At 34.7% G+C, this 16,320-nt stretch overlaps 1 protein-coding gene across 2 annotated transcripts in view; it reads right to left on the reverse strand.

Moving 5' to 3' along the window:
• VPS50 (VPS50 subunit of EARP/GARPII complex) overlaps nucleotides 1-16,320 on the reverse strand; it is a 142,189-nt gene that overhangs the window by 94,076 nt on the left and 31,793 nt on the right. For both annotated transcript variants that reach the window (XR_013829809.1, XM_079931759.1), the window contains exons 10-12: nucleotides 7,145-7,187; nucleotides 5,645-5,743; nucleotides 3,856-3,996 (exon numbers count right to left, since the gene is read on the reverse strand). Coding sequence is in view for 1 of the 2 variants with exons in the window: in XM_079931759.1 (XP_079787885.1) it covers nucleotides 3,856-3,996; nucleotides 5,645-5,743; nucleotides 7,145-7,187 (283 nt within the window). In the remaining variant the exon portion in view is untranslated. The remainder of the gene's footprint in view (nucleotides 1-3,855; nucleotides 3,997-5,644; nucleotides 5,744-7,144; nucleotides 7,188-16,320) is intronic.

A 16,320-nucleotide genomic window follows, 5' to 3' on the forward strand; every position in this document is an offset into this window, starting at 1 on the left:
TCCAATGTGCCGAAAGGAGAAAATACATATTGAAATTATTTCAGAAAGCTTTTTCTAAAAGAAACATTACATTTTCCCCCAAAGTATTATTACATTAACAAGTTCATTTCAAAAACAGAACTCAGGGGCTTCCCTGGTGGCGCAGTGGTTGAGAGTCCGCCTGCCGATGCAGGGGGCACGGGTTCGTGCCCGGGGCCAGGAGGATCCCGCGTGCCGCGGAGCGGCTGGGCCCGTCGGCCGTGGCCACTGAGCCTGCGCGTCCGGGGCCTGTGCTCCGCAACGGGAGAGGCCACGGCAGTGAGAGGCCCGCGTGCCGCAGAAAAAAAAAAAAAAAAAACCAGAACTCAAAACTCATTAAAAGCATTTCGAAATTAACAGTTGAAAAATGGTTGAGAACACTGCAGCCAGCTTAGCCAGCTCTATTATCATAAAATTAATCAACAGTATCCTAATTAACATCTTGAAATAAGCTCCCAAGGGAAACCCATCAGCCTGCCAAAAAAAAATGTTAAAAAAACATTTTTTTTTTTTTAAAACCGATGCATACTTCATAAACTTTCAAAAAACCTACAAAATGTTTCTCTACAAGGTCACTAAATAAAGAGCTTCCACTTGGTGTCTCTAAATCTCTCCACAAACTGGTGTGAACATGTAGGGTACATCAATGTATTGATAAACGCAATCACAAAGAGGCTTTTTAATCAGATAAAATAACCACTATGCCCCTTTACATTGGCCCTTGCCAGAAATGAGATTTAATTCTCATTTGCAACTTTTGCTTCTAAGGAGTAGTCCTTTAATTGTGCTTCAAGATAATGTACATATTTTTTAAAAGAGCCTAAATTACTGATCTAAAAACTCTTAAGTCAATACATTCAAGAAAAAACAGGAAACTAGACAAAGATAAACTATAAAAAGAAAAATTGTGCCTTTAATTAAATCACTTAGAAATTACAGTTTAGTAAAGAAAGTACATTCAGTTACAAAATGACTTCAAAAAGTTCAAAGTCAACTAAACTTTTAAACTTAGAGCAACGGTGACAGAACACAAATGGCAGACACTTCATAATGGGACAGTATGCTGCTGGCCTTAAGAACGCTGAAGTTCTCTGTTTACCAGAGAAAATAAAAAACAGAACACTAATTTTGCCCCAGGTTTCTTTGTAAAGGAATGTCCAAAAAGATGGTAAAAAAAAGGAGTTCAATTTCATTCTAGCCCATTTAGTAATAGACTGACATCTGTGAGTGGTTTAAAACAATACTGTGGGGCTTCCCTGGTGGCACAGTGGTTAAGAATCTGCCTGCCAGTGCAGGGAACACGGGTTCAAGCCCTGGTCCAGGAAGATCCCACATGCCACAGAGCAACTAAGCCCATGTGCCTCAACTACTGAGCCTACGCTCTAGAGCCCGTGAGCCACAACTACTGAAGCCCGCGTGCCTAGAGCCCGTGCTCCGCAACAAGAGAAGCCACTGCAATGTGAAGCCCGCACACCGCAACAGAGTAGCCCCCGCTCGCTGCAACTAGAGTAAGCCCACGTGCAGCAACGAAGACCCAACACAGCCAAAAATAAATTTATATTAAAAAAAAATTGATAAAATACTGTGAATAAGAACAAGCAGATGATTATCTCTTTTCATTTCCAATCTCTTTCCATTTAAAGGAAACAAAATGTTCCCCTGTTTACAGAAACACTATCCCTCTATCAACTCTGATCAGTATACTATTTCATTTATTTCAATTTTTTTTTTTTTTTTAGCTTCTGTGATTATTACTCATAACCATTATCACTGTTGTCAAGTGCTCAGCAAACGGACAGAAAGGCTACTATTACCAGACCCTGTGCTGAGCAGAGGGGATCAACAGTAAGATCCGTGGCCACATTCCATAAGGCAGAGGGCCTGGTCTTTTCAAAAATGGGATGCCATGAAAAATATAAGAAGGGGAAGTGATTGTCTAAAATAAAAGACATGGACATATATACACACCAAATGTAAAATAGATAGCTAGTGGGAAGCAGCCGCATAGCACAGGTAGATCAACTCTGTGCTTTGTGACCACCTAGAGGGGTGGGATAGGGAGGGTGGGAGGGAGACTCGAGAGGGAGGAGATATGGGGATATATGTATATGTATAGCTGATTCAGTTTGTTATACAGCAGAAACTAACACACCATTGTGAAGCAATTATACTCCAATAAAGATGTTAAAAAAGAATAAAAAGAATAAAAGAATAAAAATAAAAGAGCTAAACTGATACAAACTACCATATATAAAATAAACAACAAGGTTCTACTGTACAGCACAGGGAACTATATTCAATAGCCTGTGATAAACCACAATGGGAAAAAATACGAAAAAGAACATATATACATATAACTGAATCACTTCTCTGTGCAGCAGAAATTTTAAATCAACTATACTTCAACACAAAATTTTAAATCACTTATTTCAATTTTTAACGTTATATTTAAACTTTTATCTATGATTAAGGACTTCCTTCAAAATACTGCTACTATACAGAGAAAACCAACTGCCCAAATGCCTCGGCTCTTCCTTCTCACTTCCAAAATCTGCCAGTCAACACTATGCACATATATCCTGAGGGCTCTGTTGTTTCTTTCTTACCTGACATTCGGTTGCCACATATGCTCCTACACCAGTATTTCATCAATAATTATTATCAGTTAATTTTAATTAGGGCAAAAATGATTCCCAATTGCCATATATTGAAAAATTAAGAACTGTACATCCTAATACAAGGCTCCTTCACAAATCACCTCACTTGCCTGAGTTATGCCATTCCAGATCCTTGATATGTGTTCTCACCAGGAAAACATATTTAAGTTTCCTTCCATCAGCTTACTGATTGAACATCTAAGGCTTCCTTCCATTTTTCCTCTACTGAGCTAACCACTTTAATTTACAGAACTCAGTTACTAAAAGTCCACATCTTTTCATCAAACTAAATAAATAAATCTGATATGAGATAACCTCTTCCTAATCTTACCTGGTTTAAATAGGTCAAATATAACTCAATATTATAAAACAAATTAAAACCTACTTAGGCTTATAAGAGATATTCACATCCCTGTCTGCCAGTAACAGCACTGACTTAAATACTTCCAAGAAGCCTGAGGTAATTTCTAAACGTCCTTAATTTTTTATCAAGAATAGTGCCAAAGAAAGTGGGCCACCTTAAAATGCATCATATTCTTCATCTCATTATTCAGCTCCTCTAAGTCTGTTCTTTCAACATTAAAGAACCTATCATACCTAATTCTGTTAATAAGTATCAAACAGAATTCATGCTTTACCAGGCTTCCTTTAAAAGCAAATAGCACCCCCATTCTCCTAGAGGTTCATCATTCTCTTTCCCTCACACTACATCAATCCATCAGCAAGAACAATTCGAAAGGAGAACCCAACTCAGTTCACTTCGCACCTGTGGATTATATTACCTACAGACCTATGTTTCTTTAAGCATGAAAAAGAAAAATTGGTTACAGATGCTGACAGAAGCAACATTTATACACATGAAAAGACTGATTCAAAGTATGTAAGGAAAATCAGCAAAGATGATTGCTTAAAAGCACCCTAGATGCTCACAGAAGAGAGTTAAGACCCTGAGACAGAGGGGTACAAGAAGCTATAAGAGGGGAGAGAGTCCATTTAGAAGCAACCGCACTCCACAAATCTGTACCATCTCATCAACCTTTACTCTTTATGTGACTGAATCTTCCAGTTTCTCTATGAGGAACTGTTTGCAAACACATCTTCAAATAGTAGGCTCTAAAATAAATGAAATATAAACTTAAAAACTAAAATAGATATGAACAATAATTAAGTTATGACATACCGTACAGAGATCCTTATATTGCAGCTTTTGGAATTTTGTATCTGTGTTTCCTGCACATAGTTCCACATAACCAAGAACAACTTGAAACACAGTATTATGAATGGCTTGGGTGAAGTGCATATGAAGTTGATCCATTGCTGTCTATGGAAAGAAAAAACATACAACATAATCTCATATTATTAAAATAAATTTCAACAGATTTTAAAAACACAGGAAAAAATCTTTACCAATTTTAGCTATAGCACGAATAACTATTATACACAGAATTATAAGTGTTGATTATTTGCAAATAAGCCTGCAAATAACCAAAACATCATACCACTAAAGATAAACCTGAATTATGAACACTGCTCTTTTGCTCTGTATTTATCACTGGTACCCATCCTACCTTTTCCCAAACATGTCATGCATAATCACACCTTTGGATGCCTTCTGCCATCATTCCTTTACATTGTTCAGGATACTCAATGGTCATCTTCTCCGAGAAGCCTTTCCTGACTATCCTATATAAATCAGTACTTTGCACCACTCTATCCACTTACACTGATTTATTTCTTTGATGTTTGTCTCCCTCCCTAGAAGGTAAGATACATGAGGGCCTATATCCAGGTGCCTGGAGCAATGCACATAGTAGGTACCCATAAATATTTAATGAGTAAAAGAATTCATCTAACGGGGAAATCAGAAGTTATAGTTGTATTTTCAAAGGTCTTTAAACATGTCCCTCGAAATTACCAAATGTCTTCCTTCTAGTATTTTTCCCTAGGTATACCTTCAGATATAAAAACTAATAAAGTACAATAAATAACCAAACTTCTTTATTCTTATTATAAAATGTAAATAGAGTTTAAATAGTTTGGTAAAGTCTTCAATTTCCTTCTAAGACAAGAGACCATTTAAGGGAAGAAAACATTTACACCTATCATGTTTGGATGTTCTCTAGAAAAATGTATAATCCTATATTTGCAGAAGATATAATTAATTTTCAAACTGTGGCCTCTACTTCAAATTTTTCAAGGAAGCCCTTGAGAAGTAAGAGTATGTAAAACCATGCATCATGGGAGCAGTGAGGACATTCTGAGGATAATAGAATCCTTTGAAAAATCTGATAAATGCAACGGACCTGTTTTACAACAAATGTACACAATGCACAAAAGTTTACACACCACTTTGAGGGAGTCATGATGGCTCATCTAGGAACCATGAGGCTCCAAATTTAGAAGTTCTTATTCGGGACCAAGAGTTGAGGTAAAAAAGACTACAATTCTCTCCCACTGAATTATATCATAATATACTTTTTAAAAAACCTACATAGAATGGTGAAAATATTAAACTTGAGAAACACTTCATAGTTTAAAACAGACTTCTGTAATTTTTTTTTTTTTTTTTTTTTTTTTTTTGCGGTACGCGGGCCTCTCACTGTTGTGGTCTCTCCCGTTGCGGAGCACAGGCTCCGGACGCACAGGCTCAGCGGCCACGGCTCAAGGGCCCAGCCGCTCCGCGGCATGTGGGATCTTCCCGGACCGGGGCACGAACCCGCGTACCCTGCATCGGCAGGCGGACTCTCAACCACTGCGCCACCAGGGAAGCCCCTGTAATGTTTTAATCACACTACACACACTCTGAGCCTATGAGATCATGTTATTATTGTTAATACAACATAAAAATTTACTTTGTTAAATGAAACTTTTTAAGCACTCTATATTAATAATAATATTCAAACTTAAGCAATCATGAAGATCAACAGATTCCTGATTAAGAAAAAAGAAAACATCCTTTCAAAACTAACCTGTGTTTTTCCAAGAAGTCGATAAGCTTGTTGAACCTTGGTATAATGGTTAATGTCAAAATTCTTGCAGATTTTGGACAGAGCAACATCCAACTGTTCCTGTATAATTAAAAGAGGAGGCAAGAGGTGGTTAAGGAATTATATTTTCAAGGTAGTGAGAAGAAAATATTAAGTAAAACTAATTTCTCACTTTTAACTAATATCTAAACACATTTACTATTACACTGGATTTAATAGTCAAAAACAAATTTAAATAAAAATATAAATAAATTATAATTCTTATTACCAGCTATACTCAAGTTTATTGAGATGTTATTAATATATGAGTTTTTTAAAAAAACATGCCTAGTGTTTCAAGGGACACAAAATAATTATCATAGTCTCTAAAGGAATTTTAGTTTTTAATTTTACTTAACTATGTTTCCTCAAGCATCTGCTAAAATCTTACAATCATATGAACTGAGTTTGTAGGACTACTGAAAAATAAAACAATCCTTCTGTAAATCACTGAAAAGCAATGATAATTTTCAAGAAAACTACATTGACCTTAAAAGTACATACCTCAAGGTACTGCCCTTTCATATCTAACTGTACCAACTTTGTTTATGGGTTTCTATCTCAATGATTTCATTTTAAGATAAATATTATTCTGTACTTATACAGAAAATTATAAGAATGAAAGAAACTGAGCTTTGAAAGAAAGTCCTCATTAAAATTTTCACGTGATTATTTACTTAAGGGATTTTCAAAGCAGTTCTATTTATGTTTATCAAATAAACTGTCATTCTTACAATTAGGAAATAATTGCATTTATGATCAAAAACTACTTTCACAAAAGTCATTTGAAAGTCTACCCTCAACTTTTCTAAGTACTCTCATCAGGAAAACAATAAAATAAAGTATCAGAAGAAACCAAATAATTCTTATTAAGTTTATTTAAATGAACACTCTGCTTTGCAAAGATTCTGAGGAAAGAGATGAACTCTGAATAAATGTAGGAGGAAAAGGCTTTATGCTCACAATAACATAGCTTTTCCTTTCCAGTTTCTACATATTTGATGAATTATATGAGATATTATTATGAGGTTTAGGAATTTAGGAGGGTTATCATCAGCCAATAATCATTCTTAAATAAATAAACTCACTAAACTAAAAAGGAGTAGCAGTTGATAATCAAAAAATAATTAATACATGGTTAAGTATTTTGCCTATAGTTTACATGAGAACACACCTATGACTAACAGTTTAGGGATCTTGCTGGATATGGTAATATTTTCAAATACTCTTTTCAGATCCCACAATTCCTAAAGTATTATTGAGAGTACAAGTAAATTACCATTAACTTGACCATGCACAGATATTCCAAATGAAAAACACAAAGTATAGTGATGTAGAAACACTGATAATAACATGAAAGTCAAAACATAAGATGCATCTACGCTATTCAAAAACCTCTGAAAAGAAAAAGTCATTTAACTTAATATATATAATTCTTCTTACCTCAATTTGCTCTAAAGTATCTTGCAGCTTTGAATTCAGTTCACTATTAAATAAAACAGAATTAGGTGTGTCAATCTTTAAAAGAGACAAACTGAATAATTAAATGCACAGATCAATAGTATGAGCAGTAAGTTGTGCTGCTGATCCTACAGACAGTACAAAAAGGCAAGAAAAATAAATAAAAGGAAAAGAATTAGAAAGGAAGAAACAGAAGAGTCATCACTAGCAGCAACAGGATTGTGTGGGCAGAAAATCCTGAAGAATCTATAGATAAAACTAAGAATTTAAGAATTAAATACTGATAGCAAGTTTTAAAGATAATAAGTTTAATATAGATGAAAAGTAAAATGTCAAAAATAAAATTAATCCCTATATATTAGAAACAAAGAATTAGACAATGAAATTTTTAAAAATACAATTTCAAAAAACCAAATACCTGGGAATAAATCAAATAAAAAATATACAATACAAAGTACAGCGAAAATAAAGATGACAACTACATAGAGGTATATACCATGTAAACAGACTAAAACCTTCAATATTGTTGATATCAGTTCTCACCAAAACGATCTCTAATTCTAATCAAAATCCCAGAAGGGTTTTTAATGTAGAAACCGACAAGCCATTTCTAAAATTTATGTGGAAACTCAAAGGGCTAAGACCAGTCAAGAATACTGTGAAGAACAATGCTGTAAGACATACACTAAAATAGGTTAAGGCTTATTATAAAGTTACAGCAATAAGAAAGTGTGGTACTTATTATAAGGATACATAAACAGAACAACAGAACAGAATAAAAACAAAGGGTAAAAGCCTTAAACAGATACCTGACAAAGGAGATATCCCATTGGCCAATAAAACATATAAATATGTACTCCATCAGGCATTCAGGAAATGCAAATTAAAACTGCAATAAGACACTATAACAAATGACTGGAATGGCTAAAAATATTTTTAAAAAATTAAAAATGACATCAACAAATGTTGGCAAGGATGTAGAACAAAAGGAACACGCAATTCAATCCTGGAGGAAGGGAAAACTGATAGCACCTTTTGGGAAACAGTTAACACCTAAAACTCAACACACAAATACTCTATGTCCCAGAAGTCCTAGATATGTATCTTTCATAAGTGCATACACAGTCCTTGCAGCATTATTTGTAATAGGCAAAATGAAGCAACTCAATTGTCTGTGAACAATTAAATGGGTAAAGTGAGATATATTTATGATGAAATACTATAGCAATGAAAATATACTACCTGAATCTCAAAAACATAATATTGGACAAAAAGAAGTCAGTTTGTATAAATAGAATCATACAGTATGTACTTTTTAAAGTTCAAAACAGGCAAAACTAACGTTAGTGACAGAAGCCAGAACACTGGTTACCTTGGGAAAATAATGACTGGAATGGGGCATGAAGGAAGTTTCTGGGGTATTAGAAATGTTCTAGTTCTGTTTCTGTTTCTGGGAGGTAATTACACAATTATGTTCACTTTGTAAAAATATATTGAGTTATACACTTAGAATATGTGATTGAATCTGATTTTTTCCCCTTTAATTCTCCCTAGGTCAGTTTTTTAAAACACTGGTATTATTTGAATTATAATATCCCAATATTAAAAAAGATCTGTGGTATCTAACAAAATAAATACAATTTTAGAGAAAACATTTTTAACAAAAGAGGTTAAGGCAAAACTAAAATAAAACAGTAAGAACAAGTGGAAGATGTAGTTTAATACACCAAAATTATACAAGGTTTTTTACAACTGTCATCTGATTATAAATGTGACTCTCAAAGTCCTAGCAGCCAAAATAGGGAAGCCCAGAGTACACAATTCAGTGTCCAGAATATCAAAACACACCAGTAACTCAAGAGAAAAAACAAAACAAAGAGAAAAAAAATCACTTTTGTTGGCGTTAAGTGAGAGAGAAAATTTTGCCAGTCTTGATAAAGAGGATAGCAATATTTTATCTCCTAAGGAACACCCTTGGTAACAGCCTTACAGACTATACAATATGGATTCATGGACTCCTTGTCTTTGCTTCTTATAGAGCCTTTTAATGCAAACTGAGGAGATAACACCAAAGTGGTTTGATAGAGAGAGAGACAGACACAAATGCAAAGCAATTTGTCAGAAAAGTAAAACCAATAATAATACAAGTACCCAGTTTCTGATGGTCTCAAAGATAAACATCCAAAAACATAAAGGAAGACCATTTTCTACAAATACTATTTATCATAAGCATGCTTTTGATTAAGGTTGAGAATTGAAGATTATATTCTCTAGTCAACACTGAGAATGAACAAATCTTCAGGATTTGACAATCAACAGTGTAGGATTAATACCTTATTTTAAAAATTAGGGTCTCTAACCAGGATTTATGCCTGAAAAATAGCCACAGACATAAATATAGGTTAAGGAAATACCTGTAGGCGGGAGTGAGATTTTCCTTAAAAAAATGATTGAGAATTTCTGTCCGAAAAAGAATAAATGAATGAATAAAAAAAAAAGGAATGAGAGCTAAAGGCTTCAAAATAATACCTCTAAAAGGATAGCCATGATAGCACCTTAGCACTTAGAATTAAATAATTCCTCATTCCACCCAATTTAAAAAAAAAAATCAGTATCAACTCCCAGAGTTGTTCCTTCTCCCATGTTCTCTCTCTTCTGATTCATATGACTACCACCCATTCAATCCAAGCTGGAAATTCCAAAGTCATCTTTAATTCTTCTCTCTCTTCATATATACTGGTAATCAGACCCTGATGATTCTACCATCTCAGTATTTCTCATATCCACCTATGCTTCTCCTTTATCAAGTTTGTGTTCTAAATCAAGTATTATCACTCAATAACCTCCTAATGTATCTCTGCAGACAACACACACATCCCACCCTTCAACTCATACATCTGTTTATTTGACGAACACCATCAACCTGCATACCAAACATTGTACGACAAACTCCAAAAAGCTTTCAGGGACAGCTCTGAGCAGGGGTCTAACTCCAGACTGGATTTGGTCAACATTCTGTTTGATTTGGCAGATGCATCATTTTCAATAGCTTGTATGTGAAAGGCTTTAGGCAAGGCCCAACAGTCCTGCAGACCTGACCATTTCCTGCTGTCATCTGGCAGCTTCACATACATGTTACCTGCCTGGTCCCTAAAGACAACTGAGTTTGCAGTTCCTAAGTAAAGCAGAAATAAAAATCACATTAATCCACTACTTTAAAATGTTTGATGGCTCCCGATTAAACCAAGGATAAAGCCCCAAATTAGCATGGCACATAAGACTTAACAATTGACATGAAAAATTAACTTCCCATTCACTTTTCAGTGCTTATACAGTTGACCCTTGAACAACAGGGATTGGAACTGCACTGGTGGACTTATAAGGGGATATTTTTCAATAGTAAATACTACAGTACTACATAATCCTCAGTTGGTTGAATCCTCAGAAGCAGAATCACAGACTCAGAGTATAATTTATAACTATATAAGTTATTCATGGATTTTCGACTGAGCTGAGGGTTAGCGCCCTTCACCCCTACATTGTTCAAGGGTCAACTGTATTTTAGTCATATGGACTATGTGCAACTCCCCAAACAAACCCCAGACTTTCACACCCTCTGTTCTTGCATATAATGTTCACAATAACTATAAAATACATTCTCCTTTTCTCACTTGGGCCCAAATGTCCATCTATCTTCCAAATGTCATCTTTTCTCAGAAGTCTTCCTCTGCTGACTGTTCCCTTAAGTCTCACAATGCTCTGCTTACAGCACCCTGAATTATAGTAAAGAAATATCTGTGACTATCTGTCAGAGCAGACTGTGGCTTATTCCCCAGTGACGCCCCAGGACTAACTAAACTCACTGCCTGACTCAGAGCAGGTAATAAATATCTGCAAAGTCAAATTTGCACTTTAAACAAAAAAAGACAAAAATTTACCATCATTCTTTCAGCCCCCATTTTCTACTTCAATTAAAAAAAAAAAACTACAGAGATAAAAAAAAAAAGGAGAACGTTTTAGAAGAGAAAGAGTCAGACTAGACTCTGGGTCTACAGGTGCCTTAGTGAAAGAAAACGAGATAAGCAGAGCGGAAGCTGGTTCCACTCCTCTATCACACAGGGCTCAGTTCACCTAAGGCTGAAGCTAGAGACACAGATATGGAGAGGCAAGAACACGCAGAATAATAAATATCAGAACTGGTAAACATATTCTCTCAGGGAATATTGTGAGTTTGGAGAAAAAAGGAATATATATAAACTAATTCATAGGTGAGAGTAATGAGTTTTTCAGCTTCACAATTGAAAAAACTGGGGTTTAGAGTTTATTTACAATGTTATTATAAATCTAGATGTTTTTATTGCTTCTATTATTTATGATTAAAATGATTTTATAGTCTATATATTAAGAGTTAATGCAAACATCGTAATGTAAATAGTATGCAGAAATTTTTAAATATAAAATTTATAAATCAAACATTTTGGTCTTATTAAAAATGCTCTCAAAATCTACAACTGTAGTTTGACAACAGTTTGCTACTAATTAAAGATACATATGTAAAAATGTGATTAACGAGTGGACATATTAAATGTACAGCCTTTAAAGAAACCCTTAGCCATCATTTAGAAACCTGAATTCCAGTTATTTCAGTCAATTAATCAAAGTATGTAAAAAGGACCTATTCATAAACATTTGGATAAATAAAAGCTACATTACAGTCAAAAAAATTACCAGTTGTAAGATGAAAGGCTAAAAGCTATTAAAGGCTATCTGCAAGTGAATGGAATGAATCAAACAATTTTGGGGTGGCTTTTTTTTTTTTTTGTGGTACACGGGCCTCTCACTGTTGTGGCCTCTCCCGTTGCGGAGCACAGGCTCCGGACACGCAGGCTCAGTGGCCATGGCTCACGGGCCTAGCCGCTCTGCGGCATGTGGGATCCTCCCGGACCGGGGCACAAACCCACGTTCCCTGCATCGGCAGGTGGACTCTCAACCACTGCGCCACCAGGTAAGCCCCTGGGGTGGCATTTTTATAATCACTATAGAAAATATGAAAGATAACATATCCATAAATAATTAAAAGTTTTCTTTTAAATAACTGATCTGGACACACACTTGCAAAATGCATATAAATCAAAATTTTGTACAAAGTTGACTTGCTGAAAGACAAGATAGTATGAAAGTAATTAGCCTCTTAATGATCTTTCCCTGTTCTGTTATTAAGCCATGTGATTTAAGACAAGTCTCTTAATAACTCTGGGCATCAGTTTCCTATGCAAAAGTGGGCTGGATCTAAAAGGTTGCTTCTAGCTCTAAAGTATCAAGATTCCATTATATGCTGAACACCAGTTACCCAATTACTACATCTTTATATATGGTTCAGTAGAGTGCTAAAACTTCTGAAATACACGTAAGTAAAATACACTGTTCAGAAATCCCTGATCTAACCCAGAACACTATCATTCACCACAGAGAAAGCCTAGAGTCCATTACTAAGGACACTAAAAATGTTCACAACATCTCCAAACTTTATGAATTGTAATTCCAGAGCAGATGTCAGGCTGAGGAACCAAATCTAACCAACCGGCTATGTTTCTAAATAAAGTTTTATTGAAACACAGCCATATGTATTTGTTTACATATCATCTAAGGCAGCTCTTGGTCTTCAAGGGCAGAGCCGAAGACTTGCAACCAAGACCTATGGCCTACAAAGCTTAATATATTTATTATCTGGCCCTTTAAAGACAAAGGCGCTCTGCCAACCCTGTGCTAGAGCTCAGCAGAAGACGTTTTCGTTGGTCAATTGGTCAAAGTTAAAACAAGAATATTTATGTGTACTGAATATTTTAACTAAAATTGTATAAATGTACTTCATTCACCCATTTCTGATTTCGAGCCAAGGTCTTATCTTTTCATTTGACTGGAGTTTTAAATTCTTAGTCTCATATGAGCCAAATGACTAGTAAGTTGTCTGTAATTTCAAGTTTCAGTTTCTCAAAAGTGAAGCAGGAGCTTAAAAACAAATGCAAAACAATCCAAATGTCAGATCACACTGCTACCTTATATGCCCCAATTTTTTATGAGTTGTTTCATCTACAAAAAATTCAAAAGGAAATTTATTTTTAACAATATGTTCTGTTTTTACAATGCATTCAACTTACTTTCAAAAATTGTGTTTCATCTCAGTTTATTTACTTAAACAACATAAATACAGTAACAAACACAACTGGCAGAAATATCTTTTAGGAAAAATACAATTAACTCTAGTAAGAATATAACTCAGATACTGGAGCAGAATAATATAAATTGGCCTATTAGCCATGAGTCCCACCACACATAACAGCTATCACACTGGTAGACAGTCTAGCATAGTTGTGGTTTAAGAACAACAAGCTCTGCAACCCAACAGATCTAAGTTTAAATCCTGGCTTTGCCACTTATTTTATAGAGCATCGACATCCTCATCTATAAAAGAGAGACAACAACAACACCTCTGAGGAATATTTTGTTAATGTTAAATAAGAAAAAGTAAGGAAAATGACAAGTACAGTGCTTGACACATAGTAAAGGCCAAAATTTTTTAAGTATTATTATACCATCATCATTATCACCATCATCATGATTCAATATTTAAAAGCTGAAAAATAAAGCTTTAGTGAGAAAACCTTATTAAAATATAATTTAGAATTACTGTATAGTCAGTGCTGCCTTAGCTAATGGTGCCTAGCTTCTACTCCCACTCCTATAAATGTCAGTATTTCCCATTCCTGCTGGGGTTTGGGAAGTGAGCCATTCACAGCTTGATCATCTCTGATGGCTTCTGTTTATGCACTCTGTGCTGTTAACTGGCATATTATCCCACAGTCTGCCTCTTAACTGCCTGTTATTACAAATTCCTAGAGAAATAAATTTCAAGAGTTCTTGGTATAACAAGTAACATAACATCTCATGCAGTTAAGCATTAAATAATACTTCATTCTTGTCTCATCATCTAGGAGTGAAGAGTGACACAGGACTTTTCTAGACAGGTGAAAATTTATAACTTCAAGTAGAAAAAAAATCCTAAAAATTCTAAAGGAAAGACACTATTTATGGTGGAATGGAATGGGAGTAGCATCTGACTTTGTCCTACAAAACAGAAGGCTGGAATAGACAGCTGAGCAATGCCTTCCATTTTCTAAGGAAAAAAATAATTTTTCTTTCAATTGTGTATGGACTAAATTAAGGTCATTTCAAAATCTGAACACTTACACCCATGTATCCCATATCAAAAAAAATAATTTTCAGAGAGGTAACTATAACACAGGACAAAGAAATACACAAAAAAGGAATATTACAAAGAAATGATAGCAGCCGAGTCATACCAAAAAGGTGAAAAATGTTCAACAGAAATAGAAAGACACTAATGGATTTTGATTTTCGTTCAGAGACAAAGGATTATTTTTCCTTTTTTATAAGTCCAATCACTCAGTTCTGCAGATAATAATATTTAAATAAACATAATATAGTAAATATGATTTCTATTAGGTTAGTTTTTTTAGAAGTAACCGGTTGGAAAACGCACAAATTATAGTTGTGAAAAGAATATAAACATTATAAACTTGACCAAGTAAAAATAAGAGTTTCACTAACAAAACTTCGAAGATGGAGAAGCAAATAGAAGGAAAATGTATACCAAACACCTATCTCTTATTGATTTTTATTATGGGGAGTAAACAGTCAGAGCATCAACAACTATCTACAGTGATAAATCAGGAAAAAGATATTCTCATGTAGTTAAATTACAGTGAAATCTATTAGGAAAAAAATTAATAAGCTGTAAAAACAGTTTATACTAGGTAGTAGGAAAGGGAATGATGGGTGGGCAGAAAGAAAAGCCTTTACCTTTTAAGACGTTTTGTTCAAGTATTATATTTGGTGTAGATTTCACTTTAATTTTAAATGGCACTGTGTGGGGGAGGAAGCCAGAGGAAAAGAAGTTAAGATAAAACATAAGGAATGCAGGTAGTGTCCAAATAACATGGTATCAATAACTCAGCCCAAGCCAATCAAGCAACAGGGACTTCAGATCTACATATGGGTGTAGCTAAGCAGGCCTGGTGATCCTGCACAAACACTCACTGCTCAACACTGCTCCAGGTAAGGTTCCTGCACTCCCCCTGCCTGAGTCTAGAGAAAGAGAGCAGGCACTGCTTGCTAAGATGAAATCAAGGGCAACAGGGGAAGAATAGTCCCGAGTACTGCTGTATTTGTACCTAAAAGCTGTGCTCATTATTCTGTGATTTAAAGTTCTAAAACCTGCAATTTTCTTTCAACTGCCAAGATCATCTTCAGAGAAAAAAATAAAAGGATATTTTAAAGATTATGAGAAATTAAATCCATCTGTGTATGTTAAAATGTAGTATACAACAAACTAGTTCAGTTGGTATACAAACTTTTCAGAGCATAATCCAGCATGCTCTCAGGTACATTCCAGTAGTTTCTTTCAAATGAAATTTTAAAAAATAAAGAAGTTCTGACTTTTAATAACTTTTCTTGAAACTAATTTAGATAAATGTCAAGTGATAAAGAAATTAAATGCTTCATTCAGACGTATTTTAACATAAACACACTGATTCTTATTCCCAGTAAATCCCAACTATATAACTCTGTCAATCAACTCAAGAAATGTCAAATAATGTAAAAATGGACCCTGTCAGTTATCAAAGTGAACAAAACTGGTGTTACAGTATCTTTTACTAAAGATGCTGAAACACAGCACATCTCAAGGAAGACACAGGTATTGAAGAGCTACCAGTTTTCTTTCATTTTTCAATTAACTGGGTATACCAAATTGCTTGGTACTTCACATATTAAACTACATAGTCATATAACCTGAGACTTACTAGGTAAACAGTCAATGCCTCTTTATGCAGAAGAAAATTTTGTGAATTCTCTTTTTTTCTATTTTCAGAATCATAAGAGTCAACCCTCAGTTGTTCCATGTAATCTACTCCTAAGACCACAGAGTCTCTGCCTTCTACCAAGTACTTTATTTCCAATAAAGGAGCAATGTGACTAGGAAAGAAAAGAGGAACATATAATCTACTAAAGAAAAATTAAGAAGTGCATGAGTAGATACACTGTACATATGACTTTGCCTGCAACAGAAAAACAGAAAA

The sequence above is a fragment of the Stenella coeruleoalba genome (assembly GCF_951394435.1).
Source record: "Stenella coeruleoalba genome assembly, chromosome: 9".
NCBI classification, from domain to species: Eukaryota; Metazoa; Chordata; class Mammalia; order Artiodactyla; family Delphinidae; genus Stenella; species Stenella coeruleoalba.